This window comes from Equus przewalskii, chromosome 24, assembly GCF_037783145.1.
Source record: "Equus przewalskii isolate Varuska chromosome 24, EquPr2, whole genome shotgun sequence".
Classification (NCBI taxonomy): Eukaryota; Metazoa; Chordata; class Mammalia; order Perissodactyla; family Equidae; genus Equus; species Equus przewalskii.
The window spans coordinates 28,271,830-28,290,995 of record NC_091854.1 but is presented as its reverse complement, the minus strand read 5'-3'; the positions used below and the strand labels follow the sequence as shown (position 1 = coordinate 28,290,995).

The 19,166-nt window shown below is 44.3% G+C and overlaps 1 protein-coding gene across 6 annotated transcripts in view; it reads right to left on the bottom strand.

Moving 5' to 3' along the window:
• The window catches only part of WLS (Wnt ligand secretion mediator), a 93,218-nt gene extending 74,419 nt beyond the window's left edge, over positions 1–18,799 (bottom strand). For 2 of the 6 annotated variants that reach the window (XM_008528104.2, XM_070592324.1), the window contains exon 1: positions 18,097–18,525. In XM_008528104.2, the coding sequence (XP_008526326.1) occupies positions 18,097–18,202 (106 nt within the window). In that variant the 5' untranslated portion in view covers positions 18,203–18,525. Of the gene's footprint in view, positions 1–4,903; positions 5,185–8,651; positions 10,209–18,096 lie in introns of those variants that run through there. The other 4 variants (XM_008528102.2, XM_070592329.1, XM_070592327.1 and 1 more) reach the window with 4 other exon arrangements.
• Positions 18,800–19,166: the final 367 nt, after the last annotated feature.

The window sequence follows — 19,166 nt, the reverse complement described above, 5'->3', positions numbered from 1 at the left end:
CAAAGGCAAATCTGTGTGTGCACTTCTTCTGCAGCCCATGACTAATCCAGTTCAGAGATGGTAGTAACATGTGCTGGCTCGTTCCTTGTTCCTCCTCACAGACTCCTAGATGTCCCAAAGAAACCTAGAGACATCGTAACATCTACCAAAGCTTCCCAACCTTCCCCAGAAATACTGCTCTGCTTGGACAGTCATTAAAACTTCTCTTGTGCCTTCAAGAACCTCATTTTAGCTGCTGGGACATCCTGTTGCCATCCATTTCACAGAGACATCCAGCCCAGCAGGAGCACGTGTTGCAATGAGCTTCGCTTCAAAGCCAGCAACCTGGCCAAGTTCCAGGAATTGTCACTAATGATCTTCACAAGCCACTTGGTGCTCGGACAGTGGTACAGCACACACATACACACACACACAGCCCCCATTTCAACCACTGCTCTAGTTGGAAGAACTGTGTCTAACAGAGGTTGGTTCCACACCCGATTTTATTTTTTCATTGTTACAGAAGAACTATTCCATCAAACACGAGCAAACTCTCCAAATACACCTTCTGCAGCAGAGTAGTAGTGTCCATCAACCTATGTTTAAACCAAAGACATAGCAAGTACATCAGTCTGGGCTCTTCTGGTTGCAAGAGACAGGAAATCCTACTCAAAGTTGCTTGAGCAAAAATTAATTAATCAATCAATTAGTAAAGCGAAGTTGAAAAATGTCCAGAGACAGAATGGTCTTTAGATAGTGGTCGTTTTGAGAAATCAAATTGCATCAACAGATCTCCCGTCTCCACAGTCACTGAATTCCACCTTACATATTATTAGCTTCATTCTCAGGCTTCATCGGAAGGACTCGCGCAGTTCCAGGCTCATATTAACTGGGTTCATGTTCAGTAAGAAAAAGAGAGGACCTCTCTTCCTGGTAGTTTCCACACAATCCTCAGACTACAGTGTGATTGGATTAACTTGAGCCCCATGTCTACTGTGGCTTGGTCACATACCCATCACTGGAGTCAGAGGTGAAGATTCTCTTCAAGCACCGGGACTGAGACTGGTGAGAGGAAAGTGCCACAGAGGAAACTCAGGTTCTGCCACCAATAGAATTCAGCTGAACCATTCTCCCCTAAGTCTTCTCTCTTTCCCCGATCTCTAAGAAGTTGTATTACAGGGATGATCAGCTTTGAAAATAGCATACTAAAGGAAAGAAAGAACCAGGCAAGTCATAAAATAATATAAATAGCTGGGAAGCATATGATAATAGGTTCGCCCTCACTTGTAATTACAGAAATGTACATTAAAATAAAAAGATATTCTTGGCACACTGGCAAAAAAATTTAAATAAAAGTAACACTCAGTACTGGCCAAGACACAGGGAGACAGACACTTCTAGACTTGACTAATAGGTTACATGGTGGTTATACTGATCACTGACGGGCAAGTTATCGCTTATAGAAATCTTTAAAAATGGATGTGCCTTTTGACCTAAGATAAATTCACAAAGTGAAATTGCTAAGGAAATTAAGGGTATGGATAAATATTTAACTACGAGGAAGGTTTTCCCAGTATTGCTATTGTATAGCCCCCAAATTGGAAATATCATCAATGTCCAACAATACGAGATTGGGTAATTTAATTATGGTACATCCATTCTATGGGATAGCATATCTACACCAAAAATGGCCTTTCAGTGCAAATTTACTGGCATGTCTTAAATAAGGGAGAAAGGCACACCACAGAAGAGTTCACCCAGTGGGTGCCATAACACAGCGCCACTCACCAGCTAAAACTAGTCAATGAGTTTCACCCTCATCTCCCAGGCACTCCCTGGCTGCTGCTTTAAGATTTTTAAGGGTTCTAAAGACCCAGATTCTGCCTAGGGAAAGACCAAAACATCTGGAGACCCTCAGCAGGCTAAAATTTGTTGTTCCTTCAAATAGATAATCTCTACATATTTGTTTAACAATTGTTTAGTGCTACATGGGGGAAAGTGAAGAAGATGAGCCACAGATGGCATATACTTGTCCTGGAAGATAGCTTGAAAAGTAATGTTTGGTTAATATACAGTGACTTCTATAACAAACCATTCTCTATAAAAAAAATTAAGCATTTTTCCTGTTCTTCATCCTATCATCATATAGCAACTAATCTTCAAATCCCTAGAGTAATTCCCAGCATAAATAAATTTCACCAAATTAAATCTTCTCAAAGAAAACTCACCACAACACAGCTATTCTCCATCTCAGTTTCCAAAACTTTGACATGGGAATATCCTCGGTGGACTGGCCTATCTTAGAGTGTTGTTGGTGAGATCAAGTGAGATGACTTCTATGAAAGTGCTTTGAAGAGGATAAAAGCACTGTAAAAGTGTGGAATCAGGAGTATGAACTCATCGCCCAGGTTTAAACACGCTTGACAAAGCATCTCAGAGTCACATCAAGCCTTGGCTCCACCATAACCTTTGCGTTCTTTTCCTGTAGTCGGTTCTGAAAACCAGATGTTGGCCTGCAAAGTTTCCCTGCCACAAAAGGACAGGACCTTCTCTACTTTCAAATTGGCCAAAGCAACTGTGACTATAAAACCATGGTGTTACTGGCTGTTGAAACTTAGGGAATTAAATAGTGGGGGGAAATGCCAAAGATAATCTGAAAAGCAGACAGACGTGCCTGGTATAGCCTGAACCTGAAATGGAAAAGGGCAGCAGCATGAACAGGTAGGGGGTTAATGGTTTTCATAATATCTCATTCAAGCCATGGCAATGAAAAGACCTAGAAGATGTAAACTTCTCAAAGTGAGAATTCTTTTAGAATTAGCACACAGTACTACTATTAGCAATATTTTGTAGCACTCCAAATATCTTCCTAAAGGAAATTACTGCTTTAAAATAAAAAAGTTGTTGCTTGGTAGAGCTGTGCCTCTATACTACGTGTTTCTTCCACAGCCTTCTTCCCATTTTGAGGAATGGTAAAAGTATAAACACGGATGGGTCAATAGTAAGTGCACCGACATTCTTAAATGCCCTTCTTTTTACACCCCACCCCAATTACATCCCTCCCTTGAGGATATTTACAATCCTCTATGACACATGCTCTGTACCTTCTTGGTTCAAGGAAAACACACCTACAGCATTTCAAATTAACTACTGACCCTTACTCTCACACTATAAACAAACCCTTTTCAAAATCTCAATTGCATTGTGTCCACATTGATTAAAGCTTGAAGCCTGGTGACCTCATGTGGTGTTAACTTCTCCCATGCACCAACAGCATTCTGCCTTTCTACTCAATTACCCCCTTTGGTGCCAGAGGATCGCTACCCAATGAACACACACAATGGACTTCTGCTTCATTACACTAACCAACAGCAGGATAGAAATAAGCAGAAGAGGAATAAACAAGCTAATTTATCATGAGGACAGAGCAAGCTTTCACCAGCCTCGCCACGGAAAACTTCACTGTTAACGTGAATATCAATAGTCTGGGGGTGACGTTTATGATCTTACAGATTATAGACAGAGCCACAACAGAACTGCAGTGATTAAAGAATTTTTCAGATTAGCAGGTGTGAACAACAGGCACACAAAACCTAGGCCTTAAACCTCTGGGGTCCTCCATAAAACCTACCGAATAATTATTTGGGGAGGCACAATCCAGAGGTTTGGATAATGTGGACTGACACCCTGGTAATTTGCCCCAAGTGTTCGACCTAACTGTGGGGCCCCTCTTATTCATCTTTGAAGAGGTGGTCAGGAGGGACACCCCCGCCTTTGTGAGAGGGGTCTGGATGCCCCCCTTCATTAGGCATGGCAGGGCACAGGGCTGATTGAATTAACAACTTCGGAGGGCTTCAGTCCCAGTTCCCAGACATTAGCACCATCATCCAGAACAAATTAAAAGTCTCACAGCAATTAAGCAGATTTTGAAAATGAATTTCCCATGGTTCAGTGGCTCAACAAGGCATCCTGAGCTAAGTGTTAGAGAAGAGTTTAGAAGGAGGAGAGGAGGAACTGACTGCTGAATTTCCAAAGTAAACAGACAATTGGTAGAGGCATAAACAATAAACTTGGAGCCTCTGCTAACTAGGCTTTTACACAAAACCAGAAATACTCAGTCACAGAAGGTGAAAGAATAAAAAAGTAACACAGAATTGTTGTATTAAAATGACGGATTTCAGGAGGATTTTTTCCTTTGTTTTTAATTCTGTTAACATCATTGTATTCTTATTTTAAAATATGAATAAAAATTTGGAGGGGACAAAATGCATGTTTCTAGTCACTAGATTTTAAATTCACAGAAGCAATCTAAACCTGATTCTAGAACCATCTACATCTCTCAGAACCAGTATAGTATAGCCAGGTTCAGAGCAGGCAGAAAACCTCTTATGCCAGCCTCCCAAAGAACTCTGGGTGATTTCATTCAAGGAACTCATTCCCGGGTTAAAAGAATAAGACTAATAATAAAATAGTACTTAGCATATTCAAAGTGTTTACTATATGCCAGGCATATTGTGTACACATATTATCTCATTTAATCTTGTCACATATTATGTCATTTAATTCTCACAGCAACGTCAGGAGACAAGCACTACTACTCCCACTTTACCCATTTGAGAGATGAAGCAGCTCAGGCTCTGAGATTAAGTAGTTTGTTTAAGGCCACAGAGCAAGCAAGTGGTGGAGCCAGGATTTGTATCCAGTCCTTCTGACCCCAAAGTTCTTGCTTACATTTAGAATAGCAAAAAAAAAAAAAAAAAGTGTCATTATTGTACAGGGAGGCAGTATATGAAGACGTGATGACCCAGATGAGGAGGACCTCCTGTCGCCTTTCTTCCAAGCCCCATTTTCTCTTTGTCACCACCACCTCCCTCTCGTCTTACTCGGTGCCGTCTCTGTGTCCCCTCCCCTCCGAGACTCGCACCTCCAGCTGGAAGGTCTGCCTAAGAGAAGTCCAAGTCCAGCCTTTGTGTGGCTTTCTCCTTGGGTTTTGCTTCCTTCCCTCTCAGCTTACATCTGCTTCTTAAATCTCTGTTCCCTCATTTCCACCTGGCTCCACCAGAAAGTCAACAGGCCCAGGTTCCTCTTGGCCTGCAGGCACATATTCAGCACAGCACGTTTCAGTCCCTTCCTTCAGGAACCTGGAAGAATGTGTGGATGAATTCATTCCCGCCCACCGGATCCGCAAGCTGAACACAATGGAATGCAGAGGTGGTTACTAGAATGTATTATGCTTTCTTGTCAAGGGCAGTATAAAAGGTGACATCATAAATACATTATTGATCTCTAAGAAGACCCATAAATACACCTGCAAAATTCTTAGAAGTGAAACTTTAAAAAGATGAATTTTCCATCTTTAAAAGTTTACAGAAAATTAAGCAAACTACATGAAGCAGAAGAAACACATTTATTTCCTAAAGACAAGTCACAAAATTTCAATGATCATTCAACATTCTCATTTGAATATTCAAAATTTGGAAATACATATACTAACGTGTGTTCCCTTCCTCCCAGTGAACTTTACCAACCAAGCTAGACAACTAGTCAGTCCATTCTCTGCCTTTATGGCCAAGGAAGGACCAAATATACAGACCGAACATAATAGTAATCAGCGTAATGGCAGGCAGAGGTATGGAGGCCTTCCACCAGCGGGTGGGAAACTTGGTCCAAATCTATTCTCTCACTGCGACTTCTCTGGGCCTTAGTTTCCACAATACAATAGGAGAGGTCCCTTTCCAAAACTCCAAAAATTATACACTGTTATATATTTAAGCATATAAACCACGAGGGTGACACAATCCTTTTAAGTTCAAGCGAATAATAAGAAACCTCCTCTCATTTACATTATAAAAGAATAGCCTGGAATTAATGCGACAAGTCTTGGGGCAGGCCTTAAGGTTGAAGTGTTTTAGCGACCTCTGCACTAGGTCCAAAATGCAAGGCATTTATCTACTTATTTCTTCAACAAGTCTACTGGACACCAACCCTGTTCTCCCCTGTGGTCACCGCAGGAGACCAAGGTGGGCAGATCAGGCCGTCCTCGCTGTCAGGTCACTTAGAGTCTTATGGGGTTTATATAGTCATATTTATTTATTTATTTATTTATTTATTTTAAAGATTTTATTTTTTCCTTTTTCTCCCCAAAGCCCCCCGGTACATAGTTGTGTATTCTTCGTTGTGGGTTCTTCTAGTTGTGGCATGTGGGACGCTGCCTCAGCATGGTCTGATGAGCAGTGCCATGTCCGCGCCCAGGATTCGAACTAACGAAACACTGGGCCGCCTGCAGCGGAGCGCGCGAACTTAACCACTCGGCCACGGGGCCAGCCCCCTAGTCATATTTATTTTTATTTATAATTTCTTATATTAAAGCACTATAATTCTAGTTAATATTTCAGTAGTAGTTAATATTTTATAAAAGATCATCATTTCTTCCTCGAAGTTTGACTTGCAAAGGTCTTTGTGATTTACATTACATCTAGAAGCAAAAAAGACAATTTTCCAATGGCTGATGACCCCAATTCTCTAACGTAAAACAGAAGAACCACTGGGATGCACTCTGCAGCAAGTACGGATGGCAACTCTCGTCCACGTATTGGGTGATATCCATTTAACAGTCTTGCTATCTGGGCTTACCTATGAGATAAAGAGCCATGAAAACCGGTCTTGCATTTGAAAAAGCAAAATGTAAGACTCAAGTTAAACGCTGGTGAAAACTACCACTAACTGTATCAAAAAGTAAGTTAATGGCTCTAATTCACCAAATGTGTAAACAACATGCTTCTCGAACCGCTGGCTAGCATGGAGGATGTCTGACAGAAGGCTGTCAGACAGGGTTGCTGGGTTCCTAATTTTATGCAATACACTAAGAGGCAGAGATAACCTGCCATCATAGGCCTAACCAGACATAGGATGACAAAAAAAAAAAATTAGCAACAACTTCAAATTCAGGGAAATGGCAAACACATATTGACTGATCTAACACGTATGCACAGGCAACATATTCTCTCATTTTACTCTCACAACTCCCTGTAAGGGAGAAATTTTCAGATGAGGAAACTGAGACTCATAGCATGTTAACAGTTTGTCCAGGTTACAAAGCAAGTGTGATAACAAACCAGTTCACACCCTTTGATCAACCATAAAACCACAAGCCATCAGTCAGAAATCTGACTGCCTTGGACAGAAGGATCAGTAAGTTTATCACTGAACAGAAACATCATATGGAAAAGCTTGAGCCAGCACCATGCTGCATTATAGTGTGACTGCTTCCTAGGAATCCAAACAGAAGCCCAAGTCATCAAAGCCAACTTTCCAAAAAACTGTAGCACTTCTGCTCAACCAGGAGAGTTATTCTAAAGTGAGACTCGAACAGAGCGAATGGCCTCCCTGTATTGAGCCGGTACCAGGACCTCACTCAAGTCTGACCCAGAAATATCATTGCCTCAAAGACATACCAATGCTGATTTTGTTCAAAGCCCAAAAGTACGGCTCATCCTTCTCCCAAACTATATTTTCTCTCTTTCTCTTTTTTAACAAGTGGGTGGGGTAGGGGAGGAGGGGAATGGGGGAATTCTTGTGATATCTGTAAAAAAAAAAAAAAAATGCTAATTGAAAGGTGACCTTAGTATCCTTTTAGACTACAAATCTTGGGTATCTACAAATTATCCTGTTTCTTTCCACTTCATCAACTATTATTCAGAAATACCACATCTCACAGAGTGAAACTCTGTTCTGTTTGGGCATGTTCAAAGAATGGGGCTGGGAATTTAACACCAACTCTTTCGTGGACCTGCCAATTCTGTAAAATTAGAAGGAAGGGTGACTAAAAGGATGTATAAAGTCCCAGAGTTGCCCATCACAGCCAAGTGCCCCCACTCCACCCACCCCACCTCACCACTCTGGAGAAGCTGATCCTTTCTAAGAAGAGGTGTGTTCTAAAAGTGACAGCAAGGCCCCTGGCGCAGTAAAAGTCTTATCTACAATTCCCCTTAGCCCAGGCACGCAGGGACTAAAGCTGGAGCCCATTTCCCACAAGCCAGAACTAGCTCAACAGAACAGAGAAAAGAAAGGAATGTGGGACGTGTCTTTTCTGCATTTGAGGCATTCCGTTCTCGGGCGAGTTACAACCTAAATGAGAGCAGATAAAATACAGAAGAACCCAGAGTAAAAGGAACAGGGCCTCAAAAAGACCTGATCTGCCTTGGGAGAGGCTGGATTTAATAAACATGGAACCCAACTTCTTGGTAGTGATCACCCAAAGGCAAGCATGTTAAACAGAGACTTAAAAATCAACATTCATTATGGCTAAATCAGAGAAGGCAGGAAAACATCATCCTTTGTGACTCCACTTAGTTTCAACAAAAAGAAAGGCAGAGAAGAAAGAATTTACAGTGTAATATCTGCAGCTCCGGGATCACAAAAACACGCTTGTCACACACAGCCACACGGGGCCCTCAACATTTTAAATCCTATTTTGGCAATTTGAGTTTTCTGCTTGCAATTACCTTCGGAGTGAAGAAATGGTAGAAACAAAGGATGAACAATTATGTTGTTTCTTTTGTATGTAAATCAGACTGAAAAAAAATACAAGGTATGTCATTTCCCCCAAAATCACTACAACTTCAGAATTACGCTTGCCACAAACGGACCCCGAAAGCTCAAAAGTTACTCACAGAATTTGAGTCAAAGATGCCTCTGATTGATGACGTCTTCAAACTGAACACGAGGATGGTACTCTGGTTGAATTAGTAAGGACCATAGTCAGGGGATCTTTTTTTTTAAGTTTTAAATTTACAACATGTTTCTCAAGCAAGAGGAAGGGAATGTACCACGCCCTCAGCAAGCCAAGAAGGAATTTAGTTGTGTGTGTGTTTTTAATTCTGTAGTGTTCTTCCACATAGAACAGCTTAACATCATATCTAATTCTATTGTTCCATAAGAAAGTAAGTATACAAAGGAAAAAGGAGAGGACGTTAAGTCATTGGTATCTTATTTTTAAGTAAAAGCAAAGTCAATAGAGCTATAGCAACCACACGTTGGGAAGTTGCTGCACGTTATCTCTACGGCCTTGGACAGAAATCAGATGATCCTGATGCTGAAAACTCAGAGCACATATACATTTAGAGCACTGGCTGACATTAGAATGTGAGTCTAAGCCACAGCTCTGCTTCTAATTGTGTAAACTGAGTCCCTTCCCTTTCCTGGGCCTCTGATTCCTCCTCAAAGAAGGTAGGACAGGATGGTCTCCGAGGCCCTTCCAACCTTACAATTTAATAGCAACAAGCTCCACACTTTCATTCAGGCCAAACCACACCAAAGTGGATGGACACAGTGGACCCAAAAAGCCACACTCATGGCAAGCAAAAAGATCACACAGCTTTAGAGTGGATTCAATGATCCTATCAGCCTATCAGTTCAGGCTGGTTCCAAGGCGGCTGCTGAGATAGGAAAATACCCACCTATAGCACAGAGGCCCTGGAACCCTGGGCGTTCTCCCCTTTCTCTTCTTTGTCCTCATGTTACCTATCATAATCCTACACCTCTCTGCTGCTGGTCAGTTTCTGTGGCAAATTGTCCCAACTGCTGTAGATTTAGAAAATGGCATAACCAAGCTCTAGTAAAAGTGTGTCTAAAGCAAAAGTTAATAGATAGACCTTGAGTAAAAGCTTGAGGGGTTCTCTTGAGAGTAAAATACACCCGCCTTAGGAGAAAGATTTAGACTTGTGTTCTTATTTCCTAGTTCTCTGCAACAATACCAATATCTACTCTCCAGGGAAGGCTCGTGAGGCGACATCTGCTTAGAACACGGAAGTCAGCGCTGGAAAGCAGGATGGCCTCTCTGTGCACTCTCACACCCACACGGAGCGGTGCTTTGGGTTATTCCTAGTCCCTCTGCCTCAACAGACCCATGAATCTGGAGGTGTTTGACAAAGCAGTGGTGACTCAGAAAAAAAAAAGGATAGAAAATAAACAATGCCATGGTTAAGTTTCCCCAGATCTAAGAACAGAGAGGGACAGAGAAGGAAAAGTAGGAGAGATGGATATGGGGTAAAGCAGACGGTTTCAGGGACAGGTCCTCTGGGAATCACATCTCTGGTGGGCCTGGTTCAACGAGACGCCCGAACAGGTGCCATGTCCTCAAGATAGCAGATTCCTCACGAGAGTCATCCGTGACATGGCAGGGCTCTGTCCCACATCGCAGCTGAGGGCGAGAGCCAAGGAGCTTCTGTGACCTATTTGAGATCACTGAGACCACACGTCATCGGCCGTCGTCAAGTTTCTCTCCACTACACGATGCTGCCTTGAGACCAGGCGTGCTCTCTTCGGGAGGGACTCAGCCAGGACTAGGCAGCAGTTGACTGGCCCCCAACCAGCTCTCATGAGCTTAGCCTTATTAATCTGGGGCTTGAAGAAAAAACTGAGCCAATCATTTACAGACTTTCTTGCTAAAGAAAAATCATAATGCCTTGCCAAAACAAATGTAATAACTTGGCCTCTTCTTTCAATTACCTCTGCTTTCTTGGAAATGTGTTTTGTGGATAAAGCCTCCGAGTTAACCCAGAGAATTAACCAGAAGTTTAAGAAGGCCCTATAATTCCCGTGGGCCAGCGAAGAAAGAACACCCCTTTACCAGAGAATATTAAGAGGACAGAATTGGAAGGAAAAAGATGGAGGAGAAGACTGTCCTTGGAGGCCCAGGATCTAAACAGGCAGAGCTCAGGCTGGGGGAGGTGGACGGCATCGGAAGTAGGGTTTAAAAGTCCAGGTAGAAGCTGCGTCCCAAAGAAATGCTCACACGTTTACAAAAGCCTTAGTTTTTCTTTCCTGAGTCCATATTCTCCTGCCATCTCCCTTCTGCACACCCACGTGCCCCTCCCCTGTCCTCGCAGCTATATTCAGGACAAGTGTGTAGGCTACGTCCAGGCGGCATCCAGGACGTCGGTTATTTTGACATGTTTTCAATTACAACTCTCAGTCGCTCTTCGCTGTATGTAATAATTTCTTTTTGCGGGGAGCTGGGGTATAATTTTCTCAGGTTCAGCCCTCCCCAGCACGGCCTGCAAGCACCAGTCAACCTTCACATCGGCTGGCGTAAGCAGTTAATATGTATTTGGAATTGGGATCATTTGCTCAGGAAGTAACTGGGTCACGGATTAGTGCCCATGCAGTGACAGAGGTATGTGGTTTGGGAAAGGGGGAGAAGCAGAAAAAGGGGAGACCAGCTTTCATCTTCTGCTGAATCTGTGTAGCATCACAGTAGTTCCATCACACTCGACCTTTGTCCCCTGTAGAAATTGAAGGGATGACAGGAGGAGAGCATCTTAGACTACAGTCACGGATTGTGGGCCTGAGTGCCAGACCTCTCATTTACGATCTCTGTGACCTCGGAAAAATTCCTTCAGTCTCAGATTCATCTGAAAACTGGAGACAGTGCCTGCTTCTCTAGGTTGTTATGATCATTAAATGGATCAAAACATGTAAAATGTTTTCCACAGTCAACCAGTAAATCCTCAAAAAGCAACGAATCCTAAGAGGCCAAATCTCTCCCTACTGGTCAGGTGACAATCTGAGTATTGCTTTTGCTCCCCTGAAAGATTAATTAGAGGTGTGGAGGGGTGGGTGGGAGAGGCAGTAGTACAAGGCTAAAGAATCTTAGTTATTTTTTTATCCTAAAACATATGAGTTGCTCTTTTCTGTTATTTAGCAATCTTTTTAGACTAGCCCTATTATGAAAAGGGAAATTGCAAAACATTTCATCATCAAGTTTGAGAACTTCAATACCTCCGGCTCCTCCCCTCCATTCCCATCTCCATCCCCATCTGGGCACCTTCTCTGGAAACTGTCCATATCTGGCATCCTTGTCTCTCAGGCCACCACTACAGCACCTCAGAGAAGACACAAGATCCAAAGGAAATAGACATGATCATTTCATGTCTTGATGCTCCTGTCTCCCACCATCTCTTAGAGTCTCTATCAAAACTGAGGGCAGCAAATCTTTCAATAGAGAAAGTCTATCAGCATTTTTCCCAAAGAACAAAATGTACCTATTCACAGTGTCAGCATGGAAGCGTCCAGTTTGAAATGCCCTCATTATTATGCATGGGTGTGTATATAAACAAAATTATCCTTTGGGGAACAGAATTTTCAACATTCAACAAGATGCTCCTCTTTCAATTGCTCTCCATCACTGCCAATTCACACCCTCTAAATCCTCTCCAACTTCAGTTGATTTCTCCCTTCTCTTCCTTTGAAAAAGTCCAGACTTATATAACTATATAAAGATGTTAAAATCATGAACTAGAGAAAACAAAATCAAATAATCTTCCTTAAAGTAGCAGAACTCAAACACATTATGGTTAATGAACTCGGCTGCTCAGCCAATTGAATGATTCATAGAATTACAAGGACTCGTTAGAACTTGTAAGACATTGGTTGCACTGGCATATGCAGACTTCTCAAAAGGCGTCCTCTCTCAGCCTGGGCGAGGCACTGCTTCGCTATGTAGAACTGAACTCCATTTCCTTTATCATACTGGTTGATAGTTCTTCCTTTTGATATCTTACCCAATGATTAAAAATGAGAAATCAGTTGCATTTGTGGTGTTACTTGTCATGTCTTTCTGCATTCACATCATTTTTATTCAGTCCTAAAAGTCACAGCTTTGGGATGTGGGGCAGGATTACCTAATGGCTGAGAATTCTGGCTCTAATCTCAGATTGACTGGAGTCCAATCCCAGCTTTGACCCTGACTAGCAAGGTCTCTTGAGCAATTTTACTAGCCCTTTTTGCACGTCAGTTTACTTATGTGTAAAATGGGTACAACAGTACCAACTTGCCAAGGCTTTGCGCGGAATAAATTAGATAAGGTCTGGCACATAGCACACATTTAACACATGTTAACTATTATATCATTAATATATTTATTTCAACATGAAATATTAATATAATTATTTGACGGTATAATTAACAGGGCTTCTCATTTCACATGTTCTCAAATTCCCAGCAAAGGAGTGAGAGCGATCTTGATGCTAGAGACCTCATCATAGCAACTCCTTTGCGGTGACCTAGGATTAAGAGGGGCTTTTTTCCACCTCTGGCTTCCCAAGCCCTCTTTCCTGGCCCCGTCTCAGCGCTGTAGCCTATCCTGGGCACACCACTGGCTCTGATCAATATGTCACACATTAGGCAGGTGACACACGTCAGCTCTAAGCTAAGGACCTTCATCCAATCCCAAATTCTAAATCTCTATAGAAACACCTTTATGAAGGAGATAAGGTAAGAATCTTTCCTCAGTCTATACAGATTTTTAAAACTTTTAAAGGCCAAACTATTGCAAAATGTCAACTAGCTAGGAAGGGCTTTTAGACTAGACGTGGGTTCCAGGCAGGGGACTTGCAAACCTTACAGAGCCACACATCACACTATTATCTCACGGAAACATTTCTCACTTTGAACAGGGAAAAGGGAATGTTCCAGTAGAAGGCTAGACAGTCTGTACTGAACAATTAGGCGAAAACAAGGTGAGAGATTGTTGGCACAAGCACGAGTCTGTTGCAATAACCAAGAAGATAGTTTAGTTTTTTAAAAGTCAAATAACGTAACTCCAATTATAAAAATTTCCCATCCTTCACAAGAAATTTTTGAGGTTTCACAGTATTCCTACAGACCACATCAGATACTCTGGTAGTTAACAAAGAGGGAAAAATGCCATGGTTTAGTTAGGTAGGAAATTTTACAAAATCAAAAGCAGAATCAAATACAAAAAAAAACGTGGCTAACATCAACCAAAAGCCAATTAATTAGTTCTTTTCAAGATTCTCCCCAGATACCCAAACAGTACAGGATTACAAGTATTGCATTATTAATATATGCTAAAATATAATAAATACCACACAAGCTTAAAACCTACTGTACTGGGAAGCAAACCATTACGTACTCCGCATGCCTGTAATTTTATTTAATTTCTTAAAATTCTGCAACTTCCAAATAAATGATAATAGCAGAAACAAAAATTCACATGAATGGACCACAATCAGGACCCTTACTAGTTCCCATTTGAACAATAATAGCACAATAGTATGAGCTACACTATTGAAAGACAGTAAATACGTCCGTGTGAAAATTGAGAAAACTGATTACATATGTGCGTATGTATACGTGTTATATTTATACATGTAATATTCTCAGCATTAAAAGACAAACAAAAAAAGGCTGCTCACTTAGTGAGCTTTTGAAAGAGCAATCCTGTCTAAAGAAAGAGTAATTGGCAAATTGTCGAAACTTCTTTGGAGTTCACATGTGGAATATTCTCATTCATGGGTATGCTTAAAACAATGCAATGATTTTCCATCCATCCAATCCTGATCTTCATACTTGTAACAGTTTTAGAACAGGTGGGAAGTGACCTGCTTTTCAACCATTCTATCTCCCAGGCATGCCTAATTTGAAGCTGAGCAAATTGCACATAATGGGCCAGGGACTCAAGTTCACGATTTTTCCTCGGCTGCGCTCTTGTTTCAGGGCACATGGTCCCCACGGCCTCCCCCTTCCACCACCTGCAGCTGCCTCTCCATGAACTGAATTCACCAAACGTGAAATCAAAGGAAAATTACTTTTTAAATTTTCTGCAGGCTTACTTTTAAGGAGGATAAAGATTAAGCTGTATCTTTAAAAATATTTTCTTTTCCTTCAGGGGTTCTTAAACTTCTAAATGAATTCTAAATACTACAGAAGCTAATGCAAAATCTCATTAAAGATTTAGCAGTATACAGACACTGGCATGAGGAAAACAAACAAACAAAACAAGCACACACAAAAAACCTTGGTTCTAAGAAGGCCATTGGGGTAGGGGTGTTTTTAAGCCGCTAAACCCAAACCCAATCCCTCCCATTTGCCTTGTTATCTGTTTAAATTTTCCCTGTCAGTTCTAGAAAGCTGTAACCAAACATCGGTCTAAACATCATATAAAACTCTTTCAAATACTGAAAATTCGTACAATTCTATAACTGTAAGAGACTTTAAACTCATTAATCTACCAATGAGGACACTGAAGCCTGGGGTTAAGTGGTCACTTTGGGGTGCATGGTAGGCCTATCGTTTGGAGGGGGGCTGTATTTTGGTTTTGTGTATATGTGTGTGCTGTACCCACATCCTTAAAATCAGGAGCTTTGCCATCTAGTCCCGCCCCTTCCTAGGACGCCATGTTTCCTTTCATCGGGGACAACAGTGATCAAAAAGGAACACATTTTATGGCCAAATCAAAGCAAAGATCCTACTTTCTCACTTGGCCTCTGCAGATGTATTAGAAAGACACTTCACACCCAGGACCCTGACGTCTTAAGCAGCAGCAGAGCAGAGCAGTGAAGAGGCCTCTTCTTGCTGGGGAGAGCAGAAGAGGAGTTTCTGAACTTGACTTCGACTTTCCAGCCTATGAACTGCTCCTTCCACCCCGACTCCACTCACCCACTTTGTGGAAGTTGTATTCTCTGCTCAGTTTCACCTGCTTTCCAGTTTAGGGAAGTTTGGTGGGAAAATATATCACTTACCGTTTGTTGACATTTATTCCCTATGTTTGGGTCGTGGTGGCATACCCACATTCCTAGGGTTCTCTAACCACAAAAAAAAATTACTCTCTAAATGGACGAGATAAAGGGGAAGTCGTTGTTCAAAGTGTTTAACCTGGACTGGACCTGATCTTTCTGGTCTTCTGGCTAGAAGTGGGGACCCAGCCTTGGTATCGGCAGAAGGAGAACTGAGCAGTAAACTTCCACAACAACTTGCCCCAAAAAGTGTGATACGTGGATATTGTCTTTTTCTAGGAAAGTGGGAACTAAAGCAGTTTATTGAGTGAGGGGAATCTAGTTAGAGTTAGGACCTATCACTAACTTTTTGAGATTGTTATTGAGTGTGGTCACTAACCAATTTCTCTGGGAAAAGCAACCATGGGCACCACTCGCTGCAGACAAACGCCTCTTTGAACATACAACTGTTTGGATCCTACAGCAACTGTAACGTCCAGCAGCCACTCACCAGTGCCCTGGGACCTTCTCCACAGTCCTAAGAATCCAGAAATCATACTAGTTCCAGAAGCGCCCTAAGAAACCTGCAACAGTGGATAATGGGCTCTTCAAGGCCAGCAGGTCAGCTTTAGAAAAGAAAAAGAAACATACACCAACAAACACCAGGGAACTACGTGTAATGGTTCGCTGCTTGTGTGAAAACCTCAAAGAGGATGAAGGTCAGACAGGGATAATAGGCCAATTTAATTCTGAAAGCACAAGGTGCAAGAAATTTTAATTATGGTCTGCCACTGAAATCACACAAGATCCAATGGCATCTAACTGCAACTGCTCATCAACGGAGCCGAGAGGTGTAATTGTAACCGCTGCATAATCACTGTGAGGGCGCAGGGAAGGCAGCCTTCAGCTCCCAGCAGACAATGTATTAAGAGCCTCGAAAAATCCAATACAGGGAAACATGGAGATTGCACGTAGCCAAACAGGAGCTCATAGCAGGAAAGCCCAACCGGAGTGTGTGCGCGCGCGTGTGCGTTGGCGGGGTTGAGGGTTCCAGGAATAAAAAGATTAAGGTGTTTGGCCCAAATTGAGGACATGAGCTTGGAAAACTCTGAAGCCCTTTCTGCTTTGTAGATACATACATAGAGAAAAGCATGCTCTCCTCCAGAAATTTCTCTCCTCCGGGAAGCTTTACCCACTCTCCTTTGTTTAAACAATTAGCTTGGATGTTACAGAGATTTACAGAATCAGACTCCCTTTAATTTGTTCCCATCAAACCCAAGTCTGGCGACAAAACGCCACACAGAGGACTCGAGTGCCCAAGCCTGTGCAGCTCTCACCACCACCACCACCACGCCGCCGCCGCCCGCGCCGCGCGGGCTCTCGCAAAGGGACCGGGGGAAAAGCCCCTCGGTGGACTCTCCACTCCGCAAAGTTTTACCAATCCGCGAAATAAGGAAGCAAAACCTCCCATCCGCGCGCGTTGCAAAGTTGGCGCCGAAGTTTGTGCCGGGAGGTCCTAAATCTCGAGGGGGAGGGGGACACGAGTGTGCAGAGACCGGAGGATGGATGGAGATGGAGAGACAGCGAGAGGAAGAGTTTTTCCGAGTGGAACGTCCATGAGACCATCTTCTTCACCCGGAAGCCAGTTTGGCTCCAAGAGGTCCGGGCGTTGCACGCCAGGGGAGGTCTCCCAGGGTGGGCGCCGTCGCCTGGGGACCGGGGAGCTGTCACCTGCGGGGGGCGGCGCGGGGGCGGGGGCCGCTCTCCCAGGCGCGGCGGGAGGACCAGGGGCCCCAGACTTTCCGGCTATCGCGGCTCTAAGAAGTGGCAGAGGGGAGATTCTCAAGCGGGCAGAAGGCCAAAAGCAACACCTTTCGGATACGCTTTTCCCCTCCGACCTCTCCAACTTCCCGCAGTGCCAGCCGAGGACTTTCTCCCACCGCCCCGCACGCCATCCTGCCTCCTGGCCCACCGCTCGGACCTGTCGACCGAGACGGCGGGGAGGGCGAGGGCGGGGGCGGGGAGGTGCGGCGAGGAAGTAGAGGGCGCGGAGGTCGGGACCCAAAATGCCAACTCTCACCCCCCAGCTGAGACGACGAAACGCATTTACACAGGCGGGGACCGCAGCCCGGTAACAGGGCTCCGGGTTTGCGCCGGGCGCTGTTCCCCCGACTCTTCTGTTGTTCCTAATAAAGTCGATTACGTTGCCCTCCGGGAGCTGATTGGGAGGGAACGGAGAGGAAAAGGGGGGAACGCGGGAAAAAGCGGGGGGAGACGGGGAGCAGCAATCAACTTTGTAACCCAGCGCTTCCTCGCGCGATCCGTCGCCATGCTGAAGATTCCCACCCCCGCCACCCCCCTCCTTCCTTTCAAGTGGATACTGAAACTAGGCCAAAACTTTTTCCCCTCCTTTTCTCTTAGCCACTAGACTGGATTGTGCCCCACGGAGCCCCATGGAGCTCTGCTTTCTTAAGCACAATAGCCGGACTAATTAGATCATAGAAGCAAGGCAGTGATACTGTAACAAGTAGCCCGAGAGGCAAAGAGGGAAGGGGCCCGAAAGAGAGAAAGGGGAAAAGTTTGTAGCTCTCGCACTTACCAATCAAGCCTCCCACCAGAAAGGCGATGATTTGGAACACGAGCAGAATCCCACCAACAATACACAGCTTCTTGGTGCTCATGTTTTCTATAATTGCCCCAGCCATTTTTGCGCCCCCCTTTTTCTTTCCTCCTTAAAATAAATGTTTTAGGGTGTGCTTTTTGCTCCCTCTCCTCTCACGCTCCCTCCTCCCTCGCCTCCTTTCTGGGCGCTGCAAAACTTCGGGGGTGCGGGAGCGCGGCGAGGATGGGACCGACCGGGACGCCGCGCGCCCGCACGGATTCCCCCGGCGCAGCCGGCTCGGGCTCCCCCAATGCCTGGAGCTGTGATTGTGGCCGCTCCGCCGCCTGTGGACGCTTAAAGGAGCAGGGAAGCGGATCACATGACGCCGCCTCCCTCCCTTTCTTCCTCCCTCCCTCTCGCGCTTCCTCCCTCCCTCCCCACCTCCCTCTCTTCCTCTCCCCCTGGCCCGCCCGTGCGGGGCTCGGAGCTGCGGCGGGGCTGGCGTCCCGCTCCCGGGGCTGGCAGGCAGCCTGTCCCGCCAGGGGCTGGTGTCGTTTGGGGGTTGACGTTGTTGTTATGTGGGTCCCCCCTACTCCGCCTCTCACACGTTTCCTTTTCTGGTGCGAGATTTAAATCACCCGTGGTCAGCTTTGCAGACCTTTAACTTACGCGTTGACTTTAGGAAACGGTCCCCACCCCCGAATGCTAGAGCTCTCTTTAGGAAAGAGGAGAATTTTTAAAGGGACCCAACAGATGCTTAAGCCAAAGCACAGAGATGCAGAATAAAGTCTCAGTTCGGGCTTCCTCCTACCTGATCCCGGCCTCGGTTACTGGGCACGTACCCCGCTGAATCCCCCACTGCGCCCCTGGAGGAACCGGGCCCTCCTGGAGGAACCCTGCGCTCCAGCCAAATCAGCCCGCTGTGCATTGCCACGTTATCCCCCGCTCCAAGGTTTCCAGAGCTTGACCTGGCTCGCTCCTTAAAAGAAAATATATTCATTCTACTCCATCGGAGTTTTAAACTTTATTTAAACGTCAACTCGTCTGAAAAAGCTTTCCAATTTTCC